The sequence below is a fragment of the Macaca mulatta genome, chromosome 17 (assembly GCF_049350105.2).
Source record: "Macaca mulatta isolate MMU2019108-1 chromosome 17, T2T-MMU8v2.0, whole genome shotgun sequence".
NCBI lineage: Eukaryota > Metazoa > Chordata > Mammalia > Primates > Cercopithecidae > Macaca > Macaca mulatta.
In genome coordinates this window covers 95,717,348-95,739,736 of record NC_133422.1, presented here as the reverse complement: position 1 = coordinate 95,739,736, position 22,389 = coordinate 95,717,348, and the positions used below count along the sequence as shown (strand labels likewise).

Here is a 22,389-nt window from a genome sequence, read left to right as displayed (position 1 = left end):
TGATGATGATTTGCTGCTGCTTGTGCTCTGCCACACAGGGGGTGATCCCCACATTCCGTGTCAAGTTCCTGCTGCGGCTGCTGCGTGGGAGGCTGGAGGTGGACCTGGACAAGGACAAGCTCCTGTTTAAGCACATGTGCTACGAAATGGAGAGGCTCCACAACGGTGGCGACGTCACCTTCCACGACGTCCTGAGGTACAAGGCAGGCTTTTGCAGGGCTGAACGGGGCCAGAAACTACAGCCGTCAGCCTTCAAGGCCTCTGCAGTGTGTTTCCAACCCAAATGCCACATCTGCTGTGGTCGTGAAGCGGGGTCACATGTCCCAGGTGCTAAGTGCCCTTTCCCGCTGCCCTCCAGTGATCATTTCCAAGTAGGTGCCTCGCAGGGGAGGGCTGGGCAGCCATGCCCTGACGTCCCACAGGGGCCCCTGCCCACGGAGGTGCTCCCTGAGGGAAGAGGTTGAAGGGATCTGGGAGAGCACAGTCCCACCCCTTCCCTATGATGTGGGAGCTGCCCGGAAGAGCTGAATGACTTGCTTGTGGTTACAGGGCTCTGGCAAAGCTGGGACTAACACGTAGAGTGCCTCACTTGCACAGGTCTGATAAGAATTCGCCTGACCTGCTCTGTGATGGTTGCCCCATTGGCTAAAACACCAGATTTTCCACACATTTCATGAGCACCCAGACAGGACAGAGGGTCAAATGGAGTCTCTGCCTTTTCTTCTCCCTGGGAGACTTCTGTATTTGTTTCCTTGGGCTACTGTAACTTGGTACCTTAAGCTGAGGGGCTTAAACAACAGAAAGGTATGGTCTCGAAGTCCTGGATGCTGGAAGCCCGAGATGGAGGTATTGCAGGGCTAGTTCCTTCTGAGGCCTGTGAGGGAGAATCTGGCCCAGCCTCTCCCCTGGCTGCGGGGGGTGTGCTGCCAATGTTGGGCATTGCTTGGCTTGTTGAAGCATCAGCCTGGTCTCCCTTCATCTTCACATGGCATTCTGTGTGTGTGTGTGTATGTATCTATATTCAAATTTCTCCTTTTATAAGAACATCTGTCATATTACATTAGGAGTCCATCCTACTCCACTGTGATCTCATTTTAACTTAATTACTAATTACATCTGCAATATTCTTTTTCCAAATAACATTACATTCTGAGGTACTAGAGGTTAGGACTCCAACACTTCTTTCTTTGGGAGGAAACATTTAACCCATAACAGCTTCTTAAGCAGGAGTCCATGGATAAAACAGAGGCCCATGGACTTGCAAAGGGAAACAATTACATCTTTATTTTCACTAGTCGGTCTTTGAAATGCGGCATTCTCTTCCATGATGAATGTAGGCAACAAACCACAGTCACATTAGTAATATCCATGTCTTTGTTACCAGGAGAAATCATAGATATTTTCAGGTTACATAACTGACTGCCTTGGCTGACATCTTACAATATCATTTATGCTCACCAGTGCTTCTGAGTTAGGGTAGTCATTTGAGCTCTGCTAGATGGTATTATTTAATGGAATAATAAAGAAGCACTTATGTTACTATATCACTGCTGTTTTAAAGTAATTTGAGAATTGTATTTTAATATAATTGGTTTCCTTTGTAATACTGTATATTTCATTCTGTGCATCTAAAGCATTATTTTAAGAAATGTCCCATAAGCTGCACTGCCACAGGGGCCCGTGCCACAGAAAAAATAAGAGCGATTGACTAGCAGTAGCTATTTTAATCACATAGCAGTACCTACCAGTAGTGCGTGGGGTACTGTGTTGTGTCTCAAATTTCAGGAGAACTCAGGTGTACAGAAATATGCTTGTGGCCAGAAGCTAGAAAAAAAAAAAAGATCAGATCATCACAGGAAGAATCTGGGAAAAGTTCTCACGAGTTATCAATTTCACCTCCCACTATTCAGTTCTTCCACGAACAAGCTAAAAAGCAGAAAAAGATGGGACGGAGAAATGCATATGAATCACAGAGGATGTCATCTCTGTCAGAATGTTTCTGAGTCTCCTCCTAGTGACAAATTTTTTTAGGTTGACATGAGGCAGATAGGCATACTGTGGTCATTAATAGTTAATATTCAGCCTCTTTGGAACACACTGGTGTATCTAATAAAAATAGACCCAGGCAAAATCAATGGTGGGGCTGTTTCTCCCCTTCCTATTTATTCCCCTAGCCCAGTATATGATAAAAACAGTGAAGATAAAAGCAGTGAAGCTTTGATGAGATTCTTGATGAGTCAGGGAAGAGAAAATTCATTTTGTTCCCTCTGTGGTGGGAAGAGATTCAGCAAAGAACAGAAGTCCACTGTACCAGTGCTCTCAAGAGCCTCCATGCTGTGCTTTGGGCTCTAGGGTAGAAATGAGCTCACAGAAGCGGGTAGCGCACAGGTGCACCAGGGTGCATAGGTCTGAACCATAACCTGGAATCCTGTGGTTACACCTGGGTGCATCACACTGCCAAGAGGGCCTGTCTTCTCCTGTGGTGGTGGACTGCTCAGTCCAGGCATCCTGGGAGCTGCCTTACTGCCCCGTGACCCGCGATGCAAAACATCTGCTGTGTTGGCTTCATCTACCACTGCATGGGCCTGTTGTGTGTCGAGGGTTAAAAGGGAGTGGATATTCAACCCTGGGTTTGTTTTGTAGCCTCTAAAATCAATAAAGAAGGCCAGGTGTGGTGGCTCACACCTGTAGTCCCAGCTCTTTGGGAGGCTGAGGCAGGCGGATCATTTGAGGTCAGGAGTGTAAGACCAATCTGACCAACATGGTGAAACCTTATCTCTACTAAAAATACAAAATTAGCTGGGCGTGGTGGCACATACCTGTAATCCCAGCTACTTGGGAGGCTGAGGCAGGAGAAATGCTTGAATCCAGGAGGCGGAGGTTGCAGCGAGCTGAGATCGCACTTTACACTCCAGCCTGGGCAACAAGAGCGAAGCTCCATCTCAAAAAAAAAAAAAAAATTAATAAGGAAGATACAGAAGGATGAATGAGATAAACAGAGAGGGAAATGGAATGCAGTGGGTAGGAAGGTGTGATGCACAGCCAAGCATATTAACCATCACCACGTGGGGTTAAGTGTGAAGAAAGTATTCGAGGCACAGTCTCCCTTCTGCAGAGAAAGTCCTGAGTCTTTACCTAGCCTGGATCTTTTGTTTTACAGGTACTTAGATGGCACTGCTATAAGAGCCTCACAGATATTAACTTACTTAGTCATTAAATAAAGAAGTTACCAGGACTATCTTTATGAGACACAGAGAGGTGACAGGACCCGCCCAAGACACATGGGTGGTGAGGGGTGGCATCAAACGCTAGACTTGTTAGACGGAGTGATGTCCTCTCTGGATTTTGACATATCTAAAGGTGTAAATCTCAGGTAAATCAGAGCTGCGATTGCGGGTGTGTTCCCCCCACCAGCATGCTTTCATACCGGTCCGTGGACATCCGGAAGAGCTTGCAGCTGGAGGAGCTCCTGGCGAGGGAGCAGCTGGAGTACACCATAGAGGAGGAGGTGGCCAAGCAGACCATCCGCATGTGGCTCAAGAAGTGCCTGAAGCGCATCAGAGCCGTAAGTGAACTAACTGCACACATGCAGGTTGGGTCCCCGCCCTGCCCCGCCCGGAAGTAGGAGGACAAAAGAAAAGAGCTTCATGAACATGGGATTAGCTCCTTCTGTGATCGGCCTTCTATCCCTTTAAACTATGTCCACTACCTCCACTTACAGTGGTCAGATCTTGATGCAGACTTTCACTCTGGTCCACAGTCAGCCCTGCCCTCTGTAGCAGAGTCCATTAGGAGTTTCCATGGAATCCCATTTTTATAATATGACATGAACACTTAAAAAGCAGTTTATTGGCCAGGCGCAGTGGCTCATACCTGTAATCCCAGTACTTTGGGAGGTCAAGGGGGGAGCTCAACTCACTTGAGGCCAGGAGTTGGAGACCAACCTGCCAACATGGCGAAATCCCATCTCTACTAAAAATACAAAAATTAACCGGGCATGGCACACATGCCTGTAATCCCTACTACTCAGGAGGCTGAGGCATGAGAATCACTTGAACCTGGGAGGCAGAAGTTGCAGTGAGCGGAGATCGTGCCACTGCACTCTAGCCTGGGTGACACAGTGAAACTCCGTCTCAAAAAAAAAAAAAGTTTATTAATATTAAAATATGATGTCCATTTATTAAACTCCACTGTACAAAATTCTAGAATTTTCCACGTTGAATTTGCAAAACTACTTTAAATTGCTGCTAAAAATTTCAACAAACTGTGATAATGTTGTTTATTCTGAAAAGACCACCTCTCAAGATTAATGATGTTTCCTGCTTCCTGAGTTATAAGCCTATAAGATTCTCTAACTCATAAATTAATGAATGTATACTGCGTTGGCATATACTTTGTTTACAGTGAATGTCTCTATGAGATAATTACCTTTATGAATGCTTTTGGCATGTTTCACGGACGGGTAAAAAAACGCAAAGCAATCACTAAACATTTATATGTAACAGCGATTGTTTCAATCTTCTTCCTCAGAGCAACATCAATTGCAGAAACATGTATTTCTATTGGAAGAGAAAAGGTTCCCAGAGAAAAGATACAACTCAACCTCCTATAGCAAGGCCAGCTTCCCAGTGATGTCCCGTCACTGCTGGCCACTGTAGCTATGTTAGCTCCAGGGATCAATCTGTCCTCCTCTAGCTCTGAGAGGGCACAAGGAGCCCTGGCTTTTGTATATGCCAAGACAGATTGGTCTCCTGGATCGGCCTGGAAACTTCAGAACCAAGACAAGCACGAAGGTTTTCTCATCCACCCGAGGCACTTTGCCTCTTACAATTTGCAGGAAAGTGGGAAAGGGGTTGGGGTTGTATTGGCTTAATGAGCCTAGAATAAAATAAGAGGAGAAAAAATAGAATAGCTACATTAGTAATTTTAAATAAGATACAAGCTGGGCAGTATCTCATGCCTGTAATCCCAGCACATCGGGAGACTGAGGCAGGAGGATGGCTTAAGACCAGAAGTTTGAGACTAGCTGGGGCAACAGAGTGAGACCTCCTCTCTGGGAAAAAAATAATTAATTAATTAGCCGGCCACAGTCATGCACACTTTTAGTCTCAGCTTCTCAGAAGGCTGAGGCAGGAGCATAGCTTGAGCCTAGGAGTTTAAGGTTACAGTGAGCTATAATAATCACACCACTGAACTCTAGTCTATGGGACATAGTAGACATAGATCCCATCTCAAAAAAACAACAAAAAAACAGAAAACACCAACAACAAAAAACAAACATAAATAAAACACAAGCATCAATGACCGTCACTATTCCTATTGTTACACAAATGAAAATGGACTGAGAAGTCAACACATACCTCTCTAAGCCCACTTTTGCATCAGCCTACCTTAATTGAACGTTGAAATTAGTTCAGGATCTTTACCTGGAAATTCCTAAGAGGTCACCAATCATGCGGGTCTTAGGAGAGGGGAGAAGAAAATATGATTTGTGTGGCGGTGGGGCAGGTGCGATGCTGGGTTTATTTTACTAAACAAACAATCGCATTTCCATAGAAACAGCAGCAGTCATGCAGTATCATCCACAGCCTGAGAGAGAGTCAGCAGCAAGAGCTCAGCCGGTTTCTGAACCCGCCCAGCATTGAGACCACCCAGCCCAGTGAAGACACGAATGCCAACAGTCAGGACAACAGCATGCAACCCGAGGTATGGGCACGAGGCGTCCTCCATCCCAGGACACTCCGTGGGCTTCTTTCTTTTAATAAAAATAAATAAAATGGGTGCTGGTCACATCATTCAAACAAGGTGACAATATTTCTAATAGGAATATTTTCATTAAAAAAAAAAAAGACAATGGAAATCCATTGATCCAGATTACGTCTGTGTCTTTGCCATCTTGGATGTAGTTGAGGTTATTTAAAAATATTCTGATTCATATGAATGCCAAAAAACAGCTAATGCCCTGAACTTTGTAATTCTGTAGTTTTATTTTTGTCTAAAGAGTGAACATCAGATCTAAGGGCTGCATTTTAATCTGGAAATATTACATGGAGTATGGTTTACATGAAACTCTGCCCTAAATGTTTTCCTGTCCTCACTAAAGTCATAGAAATTTGTGGTAGAATCAGTGAAAATGTTTGTAATTGGCTTTCAACCTCCTTAATCAGACTCATTGAAGATGTATCCTTTCTTGGTTGGGTATCAGAAGAACATATGGAATTCAGGACAGTTGGCTTGCGGAGTTTTTATTTATTAGGTCACGGCATATTTTCATTTTCAAACTTGATGTATGTGTCTATTTTAAAAAGTAGAGGGAGTTATCAGTGTCCTGGAGAGTCCTGTGCTGTGAGAAGCAGCTGCCTGGGAGGACCTGCCCCTTTATGAGGCAGCAGTTACAATTTGAGGTTAACAACGTGGAGCTGATCCTGTACTCTGTGCAGAGCCCCAAGAGCACCAGGCTCCGTGAAGTGCAGCACTGCAGCCAGGGGCCGGGAGTACCTTTGGAAGCCTAAGGCTCCATGGCCCAGCAGGGTGCTCCAGGAGGCCCACTGGTGCCATAGCCCAGTTTTCAGTAGATTTCATGTTTTGGGCTCCCCAGCCTTTAGAAATTATCTGCCACCGACTGCAGGGATTTCTGTAGAGTTAGTCAACCAAGGGGCAAGGTGAGGCATCTACAGTGGTCTTGCCACTGGTCACCCTGAAGATGGTTGGCAATGTCTCGCATGGGGGAGGGAGGCAGGCTGAGGTCAGGAAAGACAGTGAGACAGGGCCAATGAGGCCGGGGAAAGTGACGATTGTAGAGGCCTCTGTTTTTAGATGAAAAAGCCTAAGAGGTCACACACACACACACACACACACACACACACACACACAAACACACACACACAAAAATCCAAGAGGGGATATCAAAGAGATGTGAAGACCAAGGCTTTTAGAAAAGGGAGAGGTGACAGGTGAACCCGAGAACGGGTGAAATGTGTGGGATGTCTTGGCATCTCTCTTTGACTTTAGCTTAGATTGTTACCGGCTCCATCCTCCGCCAGGGCCCATCATACAGCTTTGCCTGAAGAGAACTCTTTCCCTGAGGCTCTAAGTGTGGATCTCCAGGCTGGTGAAAGTAGACTTCCCCTGTCCAGCCGGTCCCCACGGCCCCACCTTCCTTCCTTCAGTGTCCCGTCCTTGCCCCCTGATTTGCCAGCAAAGATATGAAGGGAAACAATGACATTCTCAGGCACGGAGGGGACTGAGGCAGTGGGGGTTTCCTGGGAAGAGCGGTGTCCCCTTCAGCACGACGTGCAGTGGTAGCTCTTTTGCTTCTGTGACCCTTTATACCCGTGTTCCCTTTTCCCCATTATGGACATTCTGAGTCCATGTTGTTCTTCCCGCTTGTCCTCCTGCCATGTGTTTTCCTTTCTTATAGTAAAAGGAGGAGAGCACAGGGTTGAGAAAGACAGTAACTGCATGCTTCTCCTCCCATGCAGACAAGCAGCCAGCAGCAGCTCCTGAGCCCCACACTGTCAGATCGAGGAGGAAGTCGGCAAGATGCCGCCGACGCAGGGAAACCCCAGAGGAAGTTTGGGCAGTGGCGTCTGCCCTCAGGTGGGTACATCCAGGCATTTCTCCAGCGATCGAGGCATTTGAGAGGTATTTACTCTGTTTGTGTGTTTTGGGTCTTGCCTTTCAAAATGCACGTCTGCATCTACAGTTGTTTACAGACAGCAACATAATGAAAAATGTAGTCTTGTCAAAAACACTGCCCCCAAAAATAACTTCTCTAAATATGACTTACATTAGCCCCCATTTTCTGGGTACATTTCAGGCTATCGTGGTTGAGAAGCCAGCACCTATGAAAAAGCCAAGATTCAGAAAGAGGGAGAGATTTCCAAGGGCTTTCTGTGTGCCTCAAGGCATGCCCAAACATGGGCAAAATGTATTTAATTGAAGAGGGAGTGGGCAGATGCACTCATTCAGAAAATGCCACCAAGTTCTCCAAAAAGGGACAGGCCCCCTATTTGTCTCAGAACACTTTGCAGCTGAGCTGGTCACTGGCTTTAGGCAAGCTGCTTTACCTCCGTACAGTAACAAAACAACAAAAAACATGTGGTACTCACTGTATGCCAGTCACTCTCCTAAGTGCATTACTTGTGTTCTCTCATTCAATCCTTTCCTTTAATAAACCCATTATTTTCCATATTTTACTGATTCAGTCAGAGAATTTTCTTCTATGAGCTTCTTCTGTATAGGGTTTTGGACAGCCAGGATAATCCCATTAAAAGCACTCAGGAATGGAGGGAGAGCAGTGTTCCCCACAGCCCAGTGTCCTTGTACATGTTTTTCTCTATAGATAACTAACTTCATGCTAAAGCAGGAGCTTATAATGATCTTTAGCTGTGCCCCAACGTCAGCCCAATCGAAGTTAGTTGTGTAGCATATGTGTTCCACAAAGCGGATGACAGCACAGCTTACATTTTGAGGCTGACGATGTTCCGTGGATCTTCACTGGGACTACCACCAAGGAAAGTATCCCCTTTCATATTCAAGAATTTATTTTTCAGAGATCAGAGAAGATGTAGGTTCCTCCTGATTCAAACACAGCAGAGAATGACAGCATCAAGACAAAGCAGATGGTGGTACCAGGTCAAAAAAAGCCTTCAACTACAAGCTGACTAGGTTCAGTTTTATCCTGGAGGCAATTAGGACCTAGCAAAGATCTCTGAGCATATGTGATTTTTGGAATCTATGCTTTAGGACGTTGACTTGGCACCAAAGGACGAATTGTCCACAGCAGAGCCTGGAGGCAGGTTACAAGCTGGAGGAAGTTACCACTGTGTGAGCATGAGGCAACAAGGGCATGGACAGAGCTGGGGGCCAGATGCTGCAGGGACAGATAGGAGAGGTGACCTGGGGAGAATGCACAGTCCTTGGTATTCATTTAAATGGACAAAAGAAATGATGCTGTCAAAAGTACTTCCATTGGGCCGGGCGCAGTGGTTCACCCCTGTGATCCCAGCACTTTGGGAGGCCGAGGCAGGTGGATCATTTGAGGTCTGGAGTTCAAGACCAGCCTGGCCAACATGGTGAAACCCTGTCTCTACTAAAAATACAAAAATTAGCTGACCTGACCAGTAGTGGTGCGTACCTGTAATCCTAGCTACTTGGGAGGCTGAGGCAGGAGAATCGCTTGAGCCTGGGAGGCAGAGGTTGTGGTGAACCAAGATTGTGCCACTGCACTCCAGTCTGGGTGAGAGAGAGAGAGAGAGAGAACCTGTCTCAAAAAAAAAAAAAAAAAAAAACCAAAAAAACAAAACTTCCACTGGTCCATGCCTAGGTGGTCCCCACCAAAAACTGTGATCATGAAATAGACATGATCTTGGGGTCAGGCTGAGTTTGGGGAGGCAGAGGGGAAGAAAAATAGTATTTTGAGGGGGCAGCAACAATGTCACCAGGTGTCATGCTATGCACTTTCTTAAGTCATCTCATGTAACCTGTTTTAATCCTGACAATAGTGTAATTAGGACATTTTCATTGTCTTCATCTTACAATGGAGGAAACTTGGATTCAGAGAGATGAAGTTGCCCATAGTTACATATCCACAGGTTACAGAGGTGGGTCCCAAGACCATGACTGTGAGGCCCCAGAACCACACCTTTCCTCCTGTGCCCTCACTGCATCCCTCCTCGCCTTCACTGTGGGTCACAGTCTCCTTCCTTTTTGTTTTTTTCTTTATTGCATATGCTAACGAATGCACAGGTTTCTATGACACTTAAGAGTTCCCAAATTGGAATTTTTAGCCATTTTCTAGTTTTTGTAATTATTTCAAAATGAAAGGGGGTGAACGGCACTTTTTTTCCCCCAAGTGGCATCATGAGTTGTCCATGAGCATAATTTAAAAAAAAAAAAAATCTATCGTGAACATAAAGAATCAAGTCCTGAAAAGGATGTTTACTTAGCGTCTGTGGATAGAACCTGTTAGCCAAAAGTATCACTGATGGGAATATCATGGGTTTTTAGGAATGAGTACAATAGGGTGGAGCACTACCAAGTGGCTCATAGGACTCATTAATTCCACAGCACCAAAACCAATAAGCCATTCAGTGTCCTCAGTCAACTTACGGTTTGGAGGGAGGACAACCATGAAATCTGTCGTGTGCAAAATGAACCCCATGACTGACGCGGCTTCCTGCGGTTCTGAAGTTAAGAAGTGGTGGACCCGGCAGCTGACTGTGGAGAGCGACGAAAGTGGGGATGACCTTCTGGATATTTAGGTGAATGTCAATGTGGATGAATTTCTAGTGGTGAAAATTGTTTTCTAGTAATTTCCTTGATTGTCCAGTGAGCAATCTGTAATTGATCTATAGCTGAATTCCAACTTGTCACAAGATTTTTATAAATTGATGTTCATCCTGCCACAGAAAGGCATAAGCTGCATGTATGATAGGTCACTATCATTGCTCAAAAAAATTTTGTATACTGACTGTACTGATAATATTAGAAACGATACAGCAAGCAAATGTATATCACTCAAAACTGTCATATATTCTGTCTGTGTAAACTAAGGTATATATTCATATGTACTCTAATGCAGTATTATCACCACCCCCCAAAAGAGTGCTAAGCCCAAAGTGGCTGATATTTAGGGTACAGGGGTTATAGCTTTAGTTCACATCTTTCCCATTTCCGCTAGAAATATTTCTCTTGAGAGAATTTATTATTTATGATTGATCTGAAAAGGTCAGCGCTAAACTTATGCTAAAATGATAGTAGTTTTACAAACTACAGATTCTTCTTTTCCTCACATTATATTTTAAAATATACACAAGACATTTGGCGACCAGAACAAGTTGATTTCTCTCCTCAGTTATGCTAATGAAACTGTTGCCTCCTTCCGAGAAAACTGCGTATGCAAGCACCAGGCAAAGAAATGGACTCAGGATGCTTACTGGTTTATAACAAACCTGTAGATAGATCACCTGAGTGACACAGTTGTGCAAAGATGTTAAGTTTCTTAAGAAGCCTTTTAATAACTCAGTTTAGCAAAAAGAATAAAACTGTATAGCTCAATTTATTTTTAAAAAATCTTTGCATGTGTGATGTTATTGTTGGTTTCATTTCTTACCCAAGGTATGTCTGTTTTGCCACAAATCAGCTGAGTCATTTCATTATGGGTTGCTCCTAACACACCATTGCTATGTTACATTTGAAATGACATCTCTGTTACCAGAATCTCCTATGGAAATAATGGTGCCCTGCAAAATCTTCCTCTGAACTCACAGGTTAGGGATCACACAACTTAATCATTTTTCGTTTTTGTTTTTTTGTTTTTTTTTTTTTTTCCTTATATGTCAGTGGCCCATGTCCTCTGGGAAAATTAGAAAAGCCAAATGATTACAAAGTGCTGTTAGATTTCTTGTGCTGGGTTGGCCAAGTAGTAGTGGACTCAGACCTTTAACTATTTTATTACAGACTGGACATTTGCTGTTCAGATGTGTTTTAGCAGAGGGATTATCTCAGAACCCTCTGACCTCCAGGTTGCTTTATGATCTATTTTTCTCTATTTAACATTCCTCAGACAGGCAAATAGCACATTCCTTCTGTGTCACAGATGTGTCATGGTGATGGCAGGCTAGAGTTTATATGATTCATTGTAACTATGAGATAAAGAACAACCAGTCCATGTGGCCAAAAGGATTAGATTTGATTTGATGTTCACTTGGAGTTTACTTTTTGTACATACAAGATAAAATAAATATTGGATTTGTAAAATAATTTATGCTGAGTTGACCATTTTTAAACCCTCTTCTTGGCGGGGCAGGCACTCGGTAGCAGCACATTGCAAACCCTGGATTGAACATTCAGTCCATAATTAGTTGGCAAAAGCTGTGTCCCTGATATCCATTTCAACTCAGTTCTCTGAGCCAGAATGTTCCTTTTACATTTGTGCTGATAAGGCTGAGCGAATACCCTGCGCCTTCCAAGCCTACAATGAACGGAAAAGGCATTTACAGGTCCAGGGCATGGGTCTGTACTAGTGCTGCATAAAAACAAGATGTTTTTGGCTCATTACACTTGAGAAATACAGCTTCATTCTCACGAAACTGCTGAGCCCTTCCTAAAACGTCTGGAATTGATGTTCAGCAGAACATCATTGTTGTTCATTCTGCAGTGAAGCCAGGGGCAGAATACCAATGTATTTAAAGCCATAGCACTCTATATTTTCAATGAAGCAAAACAGTCACACACTTCCTGTGGGGCTCCTCACCACAATTTTCCCGAAACAGAGCAGATGCAAGCCAGAGAAAGTAAGCGCCACCCCCTTTTAGATTTTACCCCTAGATACGCAAACATATGAACAATCCCGTTACACAGATGGGAAAACTTGGGCCACAGTGTTCCCTGGTCCTTAGGGAAGCCAGACACTGATACTAATCCTGTCATCACACCACCCACTGCCTTTAATTAGAGGACGCTGTCGGTTCCAAAGGCACCAGAAAGCGTATGGGGTGGAATACTTGACTCAGAGCCCCTGAGAGAGCAAGCCACACACGTGTGGCCCTTATGGCAATTCAGGGGGATTCAAAGGGAACAAGGATGGACAGAATGGAAGGGCTGATGCTATTCACTCTATTCTTAATGGTGCTTCCAGATCAACATCCATCAGCTGGCTGTGCCTTGGCCAAGATGATGAGATAAGGGCACGTAGAAGAAAAACCAGCATTATAAAGCCTTACAGGAAAGCAGCTTTAAGCCAGTGGAATGATGTGTTTTGTGTTTGCCTGTTTCTTTGTAGGAAGTGGCATTCTATACATGAGTGATTTTCAATATATTGGTAAGCAGTGGAACTGTTTCTCAAAGTCCTTCAACAGATCCCAAAATTTTAACCAGCCAAAAGCCAGGCAGCCCTGGTTGAAGTTGAGGTGAAGATGAAAACGCCACTCATATGGTCTCTTCTCACCCACTATTACGGGTCCCCATGATATAAGGTAATTGTTAAATCTGCCATAGGAAGGTGGAGTGGTGATCAGAGGAGGCTTTTGGAGTGGTGGTGCCATTTGAATTAAGTATTAAAGAAAGAATAATTGGATTTAAATTGTCAGAGATGGGGAAGCAGCAGACAGAATGATGCCTGGAATAATAAAAGGAAAATTATCAAGGAGAGCGTCAGTTGACTCTATTCAATGAATTCCAAATCTTCTGAACAGGTGTGCAAAGGCAAGACTGGAGACTTGGTCAAGGGCACGAAGAACCTTGAATGCCCTACACTTCATGTGGACAGTGCTCAGTAGAAAAGGGGAGTCTGTAGAGGTGGGGAGGGAGGAAGATTATAGTAATAATGCAAGACACAGGCTTTAGGAGGAGCACACCGGGAGCAATGTGCAAAATGGAATTGAGGAGAGAGAGACAGATGCAGGGTGAATGTTTACAATACCCCAGCTCTCCAAGAGAACTGTGGTTCTAGTTCTCCAACCTCGAAGTTGAACTTCTATAGCAGCACAGGACATGGAAGGAAGATGGAGATGTGACAGGGACTTACTGAGATGAAAGGGGCTGCAGGACCCCACCACACCGGCCTCATTCATCTTGCACCAATGACTTGCTCTTCCAAACAACACTGCCCTCTGTTCATCTTTTCTTCAACCAGTACCCACAGAAACACCCTGACCATTTTCTGGACCTAATTCCAGAGGACCCTTTCTTTGCTAGCTTTCTCCCACAGGCCTTATAACTTTTATTTAACTTACCTTTTTTGTTTGACTCAGTTCCCTGGATCACTTGTTAATCTTTTACATTATAATTGCTTGGGAGTACTACTACTACTCCTGGATCTTGCAAGCTGAATGGAATTTACAAGTTGGGAGTTTACTAGGTGGAGTTTTATAGTTGATGGGAGAGGGATGGCGCCTCCAGACTCACCTTCTCTTTACAGCTATCCCCCTATGGAACACCCCTTCTCTCTTTGACTTTAGGATTGCGTTTTGAGATATGGGCATCAAACTGCTCAGATTTTATTGTGGGGATGGGATGAAGAAGAAGAATAGAGGTGTTGGAAGAAGAGAATTAACTAAGGCAAAAAGAAACAAAAGTTACCTAGAAAGACACACATTCTCCCTTTATCTACTGACCACAGTGGTCTGGAATGAGGACTTATCATAAATAATGACAATTTTTCCTGGACAGAATTATGGTCCATCACCATTGACACCTATTCACTCCCTATCTCTGACCTAGCTGGTTCCAGGTCTCGCAGTATCTTTTCCATATCATCTAAGCACCTCAATAGTCCCCAGACTTCTCTCCAACCATGCTCAAGGTCATGGCTTCCTATTAAAAAAACAATTCTGTAGGCAGAAAAGTGCTTTCAGTCTCTCTCCTTCTCTCCAGCGTGAACCATTCTATGTGCCCTCCTTCCTCCTTGGCTTCAAACACAGGTGCTCCCTCTCTTCCAACCCTTTCCAACAGAGCTTTCATCTGTGCCAACTCTCATTTCTGATACACTATCTTCTTATTGCAGCCCCTACATTCCTGAACAGAAGTCACACCCAGCCTGAACATGCTGCACGCTTCCTCATTCCTGGGACATTCTTCTTCCATTGGGACAGAGCTCAGCAACGTCCAGTGCAGATTCAGTACAAAAGTTACACCAGAGAGATCTCCTTTCCTATGATGATCCTCTGAGAATTCAATTCACAGACGGAAAAACAAACAAAGTAGCTTTCCAAAAGACAGGTTATTCTCTAATTAGGAAGAGCTGTCTGAACTCTGCCTATAGTAATTTATCAATGGAAAGTCTGAATAACACAAGACACGCTGTAATTGCCTGAGATCGGCTATTGTCCGATGAATGAATCAGCAGGTAGTTCACTTACTTACTCATCCATTCAAGATTGGGGCAGTCATGCTTCTTGCTCTGTGAGTCTACAGATGGATGCTCTAATATCATGGTGCTCATGGTCTATTGGGGAAGCAGAAAATAAACAGGTAAATATATAAGTCAGAAGGTTTTAAGTGCAATGGAGAAAAATTAACTTGACTCAGAAGGACAGGCCTTCCTCTTGGATGTAATTTACTATTAAAGGACTCACTGCTCAGTTGCCATTTTGGCAGAGACCTGAGGCAGTGTGCATGGCAGCCATGGGAAATAAATTAAATTAAATTAAATGATAACTTCCCATTCCTTCCTTCTGCAAGCCTCGGACCTTCTAATCTACATTCTGTCTCTATGGATTTACCTGTTCTAAATATTTACCGTAAGAGAAGCATACAATATTTGTCCTTTTGTGACTTTTATTTCACGGAGCACAGTGTTCTCAATGTTCATCCATGTGGTAGCCTGCGTCCATACTTTACTCCTTTTCATGGCTGGGTAATATTCCACTGAAAGTGCACACTACATTTTGTCCATCCACTCATCTGCTGATGGACATTTGGTCGTTTCTACCTCAGCTTTTGAGTGGAGGTCACATGCTTCCTGGATAATCCTCAGCCAGTGATGGAGCACAATAATAAAAGGGCTTGCCATTTTCCAGGCAGCATGGGACTCTTCCACAGGCAATCTCTGCGGCAAAAGCTCCCTGCTGGGCTGGCTGACACTTTCTCAATGCAGTACGCATGGAAATCTGAGGCTCTTCATCCAATCCTCCTATCCCCTCCTCTCCCTGCAAGGATGTCAGACCTGCACTGTGGTCTGAAGGCCCACCCTGCCCACTCCTGTCCCTTCTCTCCTTTATCTTTCACAGGCCTTACCCCTGATAAATCTCCAGCTTTCCTAACACTGCCTTGTAGTCTGCTTCCCAGAGGATTCAGCCAACTTAGTGAGAGAGTGGGCCATGGAAAGGCCTCGGACAAGGGTGTTCTGGCAGAGGAAACATGAGGTGTCAAGGCCTTCAAGTGGATATAGGTTTGGTCAGTTGGAGAAAATAGCAAGGAGGCCATACTGACTTGGAGTCCAAATACTAAAAGGGAAAGAGGGATGACATGAAGTCAGAGATGTCACAGGAATCATATCATTCAATACTTCCTAGGCTGTGGTAATCCTTCACTATTCCTATTTCCCAGTAATTCAATGAAATATTAACCTGGGTACTGCTGTGATGAAATTTGGCAGATGTAATTAAGATAGCAGACCTTAAACCAGGGAGTGGAACACACTAAAATTAGAGAAATGTCTCTGGCTGGAGTGAGAGAAATGTGGCTGGAGTAAGAAGAGTAAGGAGGAAACATCTAAAGCAAAAGACGGACCTGGACCCTACCTGCTGTGGGTGGAGGGGCCACCTGGAAAGATTGAGGGATGCAAGCAGCATCTAGGAGCAAAGGCCACCTTGGGCTGACTGCCAGAAAGGGAATGGAGATCTCATTGCTACAACCATGGGAACTGAATTCAGCGAATAACCTCAATGAACAAAGACACACATCCATCTCCAAAATTTTCGAAAGGGAATACAGCCTTGCTGTCAATCTGATGAGATTCAGGGCAGATAAAACAGCCAAGCCTACAGGACTCTGACCTGCAGAACTGTGAGTTAATAAATGGGTGTCGTTTTCAGCTGCTAAGATGGAGACAATTAGTTATGGCAGCAATAGAAAACTAATACAAGAGAGTTGGCAAGATGGCTGAATAGGAACAGCTTCAGTCTGCAGCTCCCAGCGAGACCAATGCAGAAGATGAGTGATTTCTGCATTTCCAACTGAGGTATCTGGTTTATCTCACGGGGACGGGTTAGACAGTGGGTGCAGCCCATGGAGGGGGAGCAGAAGCAGGGTGGGGTATCACCTCACCCAGGAAGTACAAAGGGTCATGGACCTCCCTCTCCTAGCTAAGGGAAGCCCTGAGGGACTCTACTGTGAGGGACTGTGCTATCCAGCCCAGATACCATGCCTTTTCCATGGTTTTTCCACCCACAGACCAGGAGATTCCCTCGTGTGCCTACACCACCAGGGCCCTGGGTTTCAAGCACAAAACTGGGCAGCTCTCTGGGCAGATAAACAGGTGCAGGAGTTTTTTTAATACACCAGCAGTGCCTGGAACCCCATTGAGACAGAACTGTTCACTCCCCTGGAAAGGGGGCTGAAGCTAGGAAGCCAAGTGGTCTCACCCAGCAGGTCCCATTTGCACAGAGTCGGGCAAGCTAGGATGCACTGGCTTGAAACTCTCGCTGCCAGCACAGCAGTCTGAAGTCAACCCGGGATGACTGAGCTTGTTGGGGTAGGGGTGTCCACCATTATTGAGGCTTGAGTAGGTGGTTTTCCCCTTACAGTGTAAACTCTGACTGCAGAACTCACCACAGCATGGCAAAGTACCTGGGGCCAGACTGCCTCTCTAGATTCCTCCTCTCTGGGCAGGCCATCTCTGAAAGAAAGGCAGCAGCCTCAGTCAGGGGCTGATAGATAAAACTCCCATCTCCCTGGGACAGAGCACCTGGGGGAAGGGGCAGCAGTGGGGTGCAGCTTCAGCAGATTTAAACATTCTGCCTGCTAGCTCTGAAGAGAGCAGTGGATCTCCCAGCACAGCGTTCAAGCTCTGCTAAGGGATAAGGGGGTCCCTGACCCTCGTGCCTCCTGACAGGGAGACACCTTCCAGCAGGGGTCGACAGACACCTCATACAGAACAGCTCCAGCTGACATCTGGCAGGTGCCACTCTGGGATGAAGCTACCAGAGGAAGAAGCAGGCAGCAATCTTTGCTGTTCTGCAGCCTCCACTGGTGATACCCAGGCAAACAGTGTCTGAGTGGACCTCCAGCAAACTCCAGCAGACCTGCAGAAGAGGGGCCTGACTGTTAGAATAAAAACTAACAAACAGAAAGCAGTAACATCAACATCAACAAAAAGGATGCCCACAGAAAAACCCCATCCAAAGGGCATTAGTATCAAAGATCAAAGGTAGATAAATCCACAAAGATGAGGAAAAAACGGTGCAAAAATGTTGAAAATTCCAAAAAACAGAATACCTCTTCTCCTCCAAATGATTGTAACTCCTCTCCAGCAAGGGTACAAAACTGGATGGAGATTGAGTTTGACAAATTGACAGAAATAGGCTTCAGAAGGTGGTAATAACAAACTCCTCTGAGCTAAAGGAGCATGTTCTAACCCAAGGAGCTAAAGGAGCATGTTCTAACCTTGCTAACTTCCTTAGCAAGGAAGCTAAGAACCTTGATAAAAGGTTAGAGGAATTGCTAACTAGAATAAGCAGTTTAGAGAAGAACATAAATGACCTGCTGCAGCTGAAAAACACAGTATGAGAACTTCTTGAGGCATACACAAGTATCAATAGCTGAATCGATCAAGTGGAAGAAAGGATACCAGAGACTGAAGATCAACTTAATGAAATAAAGTGTGAACACAAGAATAGAGAAAAAAGAATGAAAAAGAACAAACAAAGCCTCCAAGAAATATGGGACTATGTGAAAAGACCTATGATTGATTAGTGTACCTGAAAGTGATGGGGAGAATGGAACCAAGTTGGAAAACATACTTCAGGATACTTTCCAAGAGAACTTCCACAACGTAACAAGACAGGTCAACATTTAAATTCAGGAAATATAGAGAACACCACAAAGATACTCCTCGAGAAGAGCAACCCCAAGACACATAATCATCAGATTTTCCAAGGTTGAAAAGAAGGAAAAAGTGTTAAGGGCAGCCAGAGAGAAAGGTCAGGTTACCTACAAAGGGAAGCCCGTCAGACTAACAGTGGATCTCTCTGCAGAAACCCTACAAACCAGAAGAGAGTGGGGTCCAATATTCAACATTCTTAAAGAAAATAATTTTTGACCCATAATTTTATATCCAGCCAAACTAAGCTTCATAAGTGAAGGAGAAAAAAAAATCCTTTATAGACAAGCAAATGCTGAGGGATTTTGTCACCACCAGGCCTGCCTTACTAGAGTTCCTGAAGGAAGTACTAATTATGGAAAGAAAAAACTGGTACCAGCCACTGCAAAAACAAACCAAAATATAAAGACCATTGACACTATGAAGAAACTGCATCAATCAATGCGCAAAATAAACAGCTAGCATCATGATGACAGGATCAAATTCACACATAACAATATTAACCTTTAAGTAAATGGACTAAGTGCCTCAGTTAAAAGACACAGACTGGCAAATTGGATAGAGCCAAGACCCACTGGTGTGCTGTATTCAGGAGACCCATCTCACATGCAAAGACACACATATGCTCAAAATAAAGAGATCAAGGAATAGTTACCAAGCAAATGGAAAGCTTATAAAAAAAAAAAGCAAGTGTTGCAATCCTAGTCTCTGATAAAACAGACTTTAAACCAACAAAGATGAAAAAAGACAAAGAAGGGCATTACATAATGGCAAAGGGATGAAGGCCACAAGAAGAGCTAACTATCCTAAATATATATGCACCCAATACAGGAGCACCCAGATTCATAAAGCAAGTTCTTAGAGACCTACAAAGAGACTTAGACTCCAACACAATAATAGTAGGAGACTTTAACACCCCACTGTCAATATTAGACAGAACAATGAGACAGAAAATTAACAAGGATGTTCAGGACTTAAACCAAGCAGATCTAATAGACATCTCCAGAACTCTCCACCCCAAATCAACAGAATATACATTCTTCTCAGCACCACATAGCAGTTATTCTAAAATTGACCACATAATTGGAAGTAAAATACTCCTCAGCAAATGCGAAAGAATGGAAATCATAACAAACCGAATAGACCAATAACAAGTTCTGAAATTGAGGCAATAATTAATAGCCTACCAACCAAAAAAAGCCCAGGACTAGATGGATTCACAGGCAAATTCTACCAGAGGTACAAAGAGGAGTTGGTAGCATTCCTCCTGAAACTATTCCAAACAATAGAAAAAGAGGGAATCCTCCTGAATTTTACAAGACTAGCATCATCCTGATACCAAAGCCTAGCAGAGTCACAGCAAAAAAAGAAAATTTCAAGTCAATATCCCTGATGAACATCGATGTGAAAATCCTCAATAAAATACTGACAAACCAAATCCAAGAGCATATCAAAAGGCTTATCCGCCACAATCAAGTCGGCTTCATCCCTGGGATGCAAGGCTGGTTCAAACATATGCATATGCAAATCAATAAACATAATCCATCACATAAACAGAACCAATGACAAAAGTCACATGATTATCTCAACAGATGCAGAAAAGGCATTCAATAAAATTCAACATCCCTTCATGCTAAAAACACTCAATAAACTAGGGATTGTTGGAACATATGTCAAAATAGTAAGAGCTATTTATGACAAACCCACAGCCAATATCACACTGAATGGGCAAATGCTGGAAGCATTCCCCTTGAAACCTGGGACAAGACAAGGATGCCCCCTCTCACCATTCCTATTCAACGTAGTATTGGAAGTTCTGGCTAGGGCAATTAGGCAAGAGAAAGAAATAAAGGGTATTCAAATAGGAAGAGAGGAAGTCAAATTGTCTGTTTCCAGATGACATGGTTATATATTTAGAGAACCCCATTATCTCTGCCCAAAATCTCTTTAAGCTGATAAGAACCTTCAGTAAAGTCTCAGGATACAAAATCAATGTGCAATACCCACAAGCATTCCTAAATACCAATAATAGACAATCAGCCAAATCAAGAGTGAACTCCCATTCACAATTGCTACAAAGAAAATAAAATACCTAGGAATACAACTTACAAGAGATGTGAAGGACCTCTTCAAGAACTACAAACCACTGCTCAAGGAAATAAGAGAGGACACAAACAAATGGAAAAAATTCCATCCTCATGAATAGTAAGAATCAATATCATGAAAATGGCCATACTGCCCAAAGTAATTTATAGATTCAGTGCTATTCCTATCAAGCTACCATTGATTTTCTTCACAGAACTAGAGAAAACTACTTTAAATTTTATACGGAACCAAAAAAGAGCCTGTATAGCCATGACAATCCTAAGCAAAAAGAACAAAGCTGGAGGCATCACACTACCTGGCTTCAAACTATAGTACAAGGCTGCAGTACAAAACAGCATGGTACTGGTACAAAAACAGATATATAGACCAATGGAACAGAACAGAGGCCGCAGAAATAACACCACACATCTACAACCATCTGATCTTTGACAAACCTGACAAAAATAAGCAATGGGGAAAGGATTCCCTATTTAATAAATGGTGCTAGGAACACTGACTAACCATATGCAGAAAACTGAAACTGGACCCCTTACACCTTACACAAAAATTAACTCAAGATGGATTAAAGACTTAAACATAAAATCTGAAACCATAAAAACCCTACCCTAGAAGAAAACCTAGGCAATACCCCTCAGGACACAGGCATGGGCAAAGACTTCATGACTAAAACATCAAAAGCAATGGCAACAAAACCCAAAATTGACAAATGGGATCTACTTAAACTAAGGAGCTTCTGCATTGTAAAAGAAACTATCATCAGAGTGAACAGGCAACCTACAGAATGGGAGAAAATTTTTGCAACCTATCCATCTGACAAAGGTCTAATATCCAGAATCTACAAGGAACTTAAACAACTTTACAAGAAAAAAACAAACAACCCCATCAAAAAGTGGGTGAAGGATATGAACAGACACTTCTCTAAAGAAGACATTTATGCAGCCAACAAACATATGAAAAAAAAAGCTCATCGCTGGTCATTAGAGAAATGCAAATCAAAACCACAATGAGATACCATCTCATGCCAGTTAGAATGGCAAACATTAAAAATCAGGAAACAACAGATGCTGGAGAGGATGTCAAGAAATAGGAACGCTTTTACACTGTTTGTGGGAGTGTATATTAGTTCAGCCATTGTGGAAGACAGTTTGGCAATTCCTCAAGGATCTAGAACCAGAAATACCATTTGACCCAGCAATCCCATTACTGGGTATATACACCCAAAGGATTATAATTCATTCTACTATAAAGATACATGCACATATATGTTTATTGCAGCGCTATTCACAATAGCAAAGGCTTGGAACCAACCCAAATGCCCATCAATTATAGACTGGATAAAGAAAATGTGGCACATATACACCATGGAATACTATGCAACCATTAAAAAGAATTAATTCATGTCTTTGCAGGGACATGGATGAATCTGGAAACGATTATTCTCAGCAAACTAACACAGGAACAGAAAACCAAACACCACATGTTTTCACTTGTAAGTGGGAGCTGAACAATGAGAACACATGGACACAGGGAGGGGAACATCACACACTGGGGCCTGTCAGGGGATGGGGGACAAGGGCGGGGAGAGCATTAGGACAAACACCTAATGTATGCAGCGCTTAAATCCTAGACAACGGGTTGATGGGTGCAGCAAACCACCATGGCATATGTATACCTATGTAACAAACCTGCATGTTCTGCACATATATCCCAGAACTTAAAGTTTAATAAATAATAAT

General features: G+C 43.6%; 1 protein-coding gene and 1 long non-coding RNA gene across 3 annotated transcripts in view; one reads left to right on the top strand and one right to left on the bottom strand.

Annotated features, from left to right (window-relative positions):
* NALCN (sodium leak channel, non-selective) overlaps window positions 1-11,766 on the top strand; it is a 354,786-nt gene extending 343,020 nt beyond the window's left edge. The window contains exons 40-44 of one of the 2 annotated variants that reach the window (XM_028837268.2): window positions 39-196; window positions 3,415-3,565; window positions 5,557-5,706; window positions 7,482-7,599; window positions 10,072-11,766. In XM_028837268.2, the coding sequence (XP_028693101.1) occupies window positions 39-196; window positions 3,415-3,565; window positions 5,557-5,706; window positions 7,482-7,599; window positions 10,072-10,265 (771 nt within the window). In that variant the 3' untranslated portion in view covers window positions 10,266-11,766. The remainder of the gene's footprint in view (window positions 1-38; window positions 197-3,414; window positions 3,566-5,556; window positions 5,707-7,481; window positions 7,600-10,071) is intronic. The other variant, XM_028837267.2, reaches the window with a different exon arrangement.
* Window positions 1,746-3,564, bottom strand: LOC114673456 (uncharacterized). Its single transcript, XR_013407710.1, has 3 exons — window positions 3,428-3,564; window positions 2,820-2,941; window positions 1,746-1,824 (listed from the first exon to the last, which is right to left on the bottom strand). It is a non-coding gene; the product is annotated as an uncharacterized LOC114673456 (long non-coding RNA).
* Window positions 11,767-22,389: the final 10,623 nt, after the last annotated feature.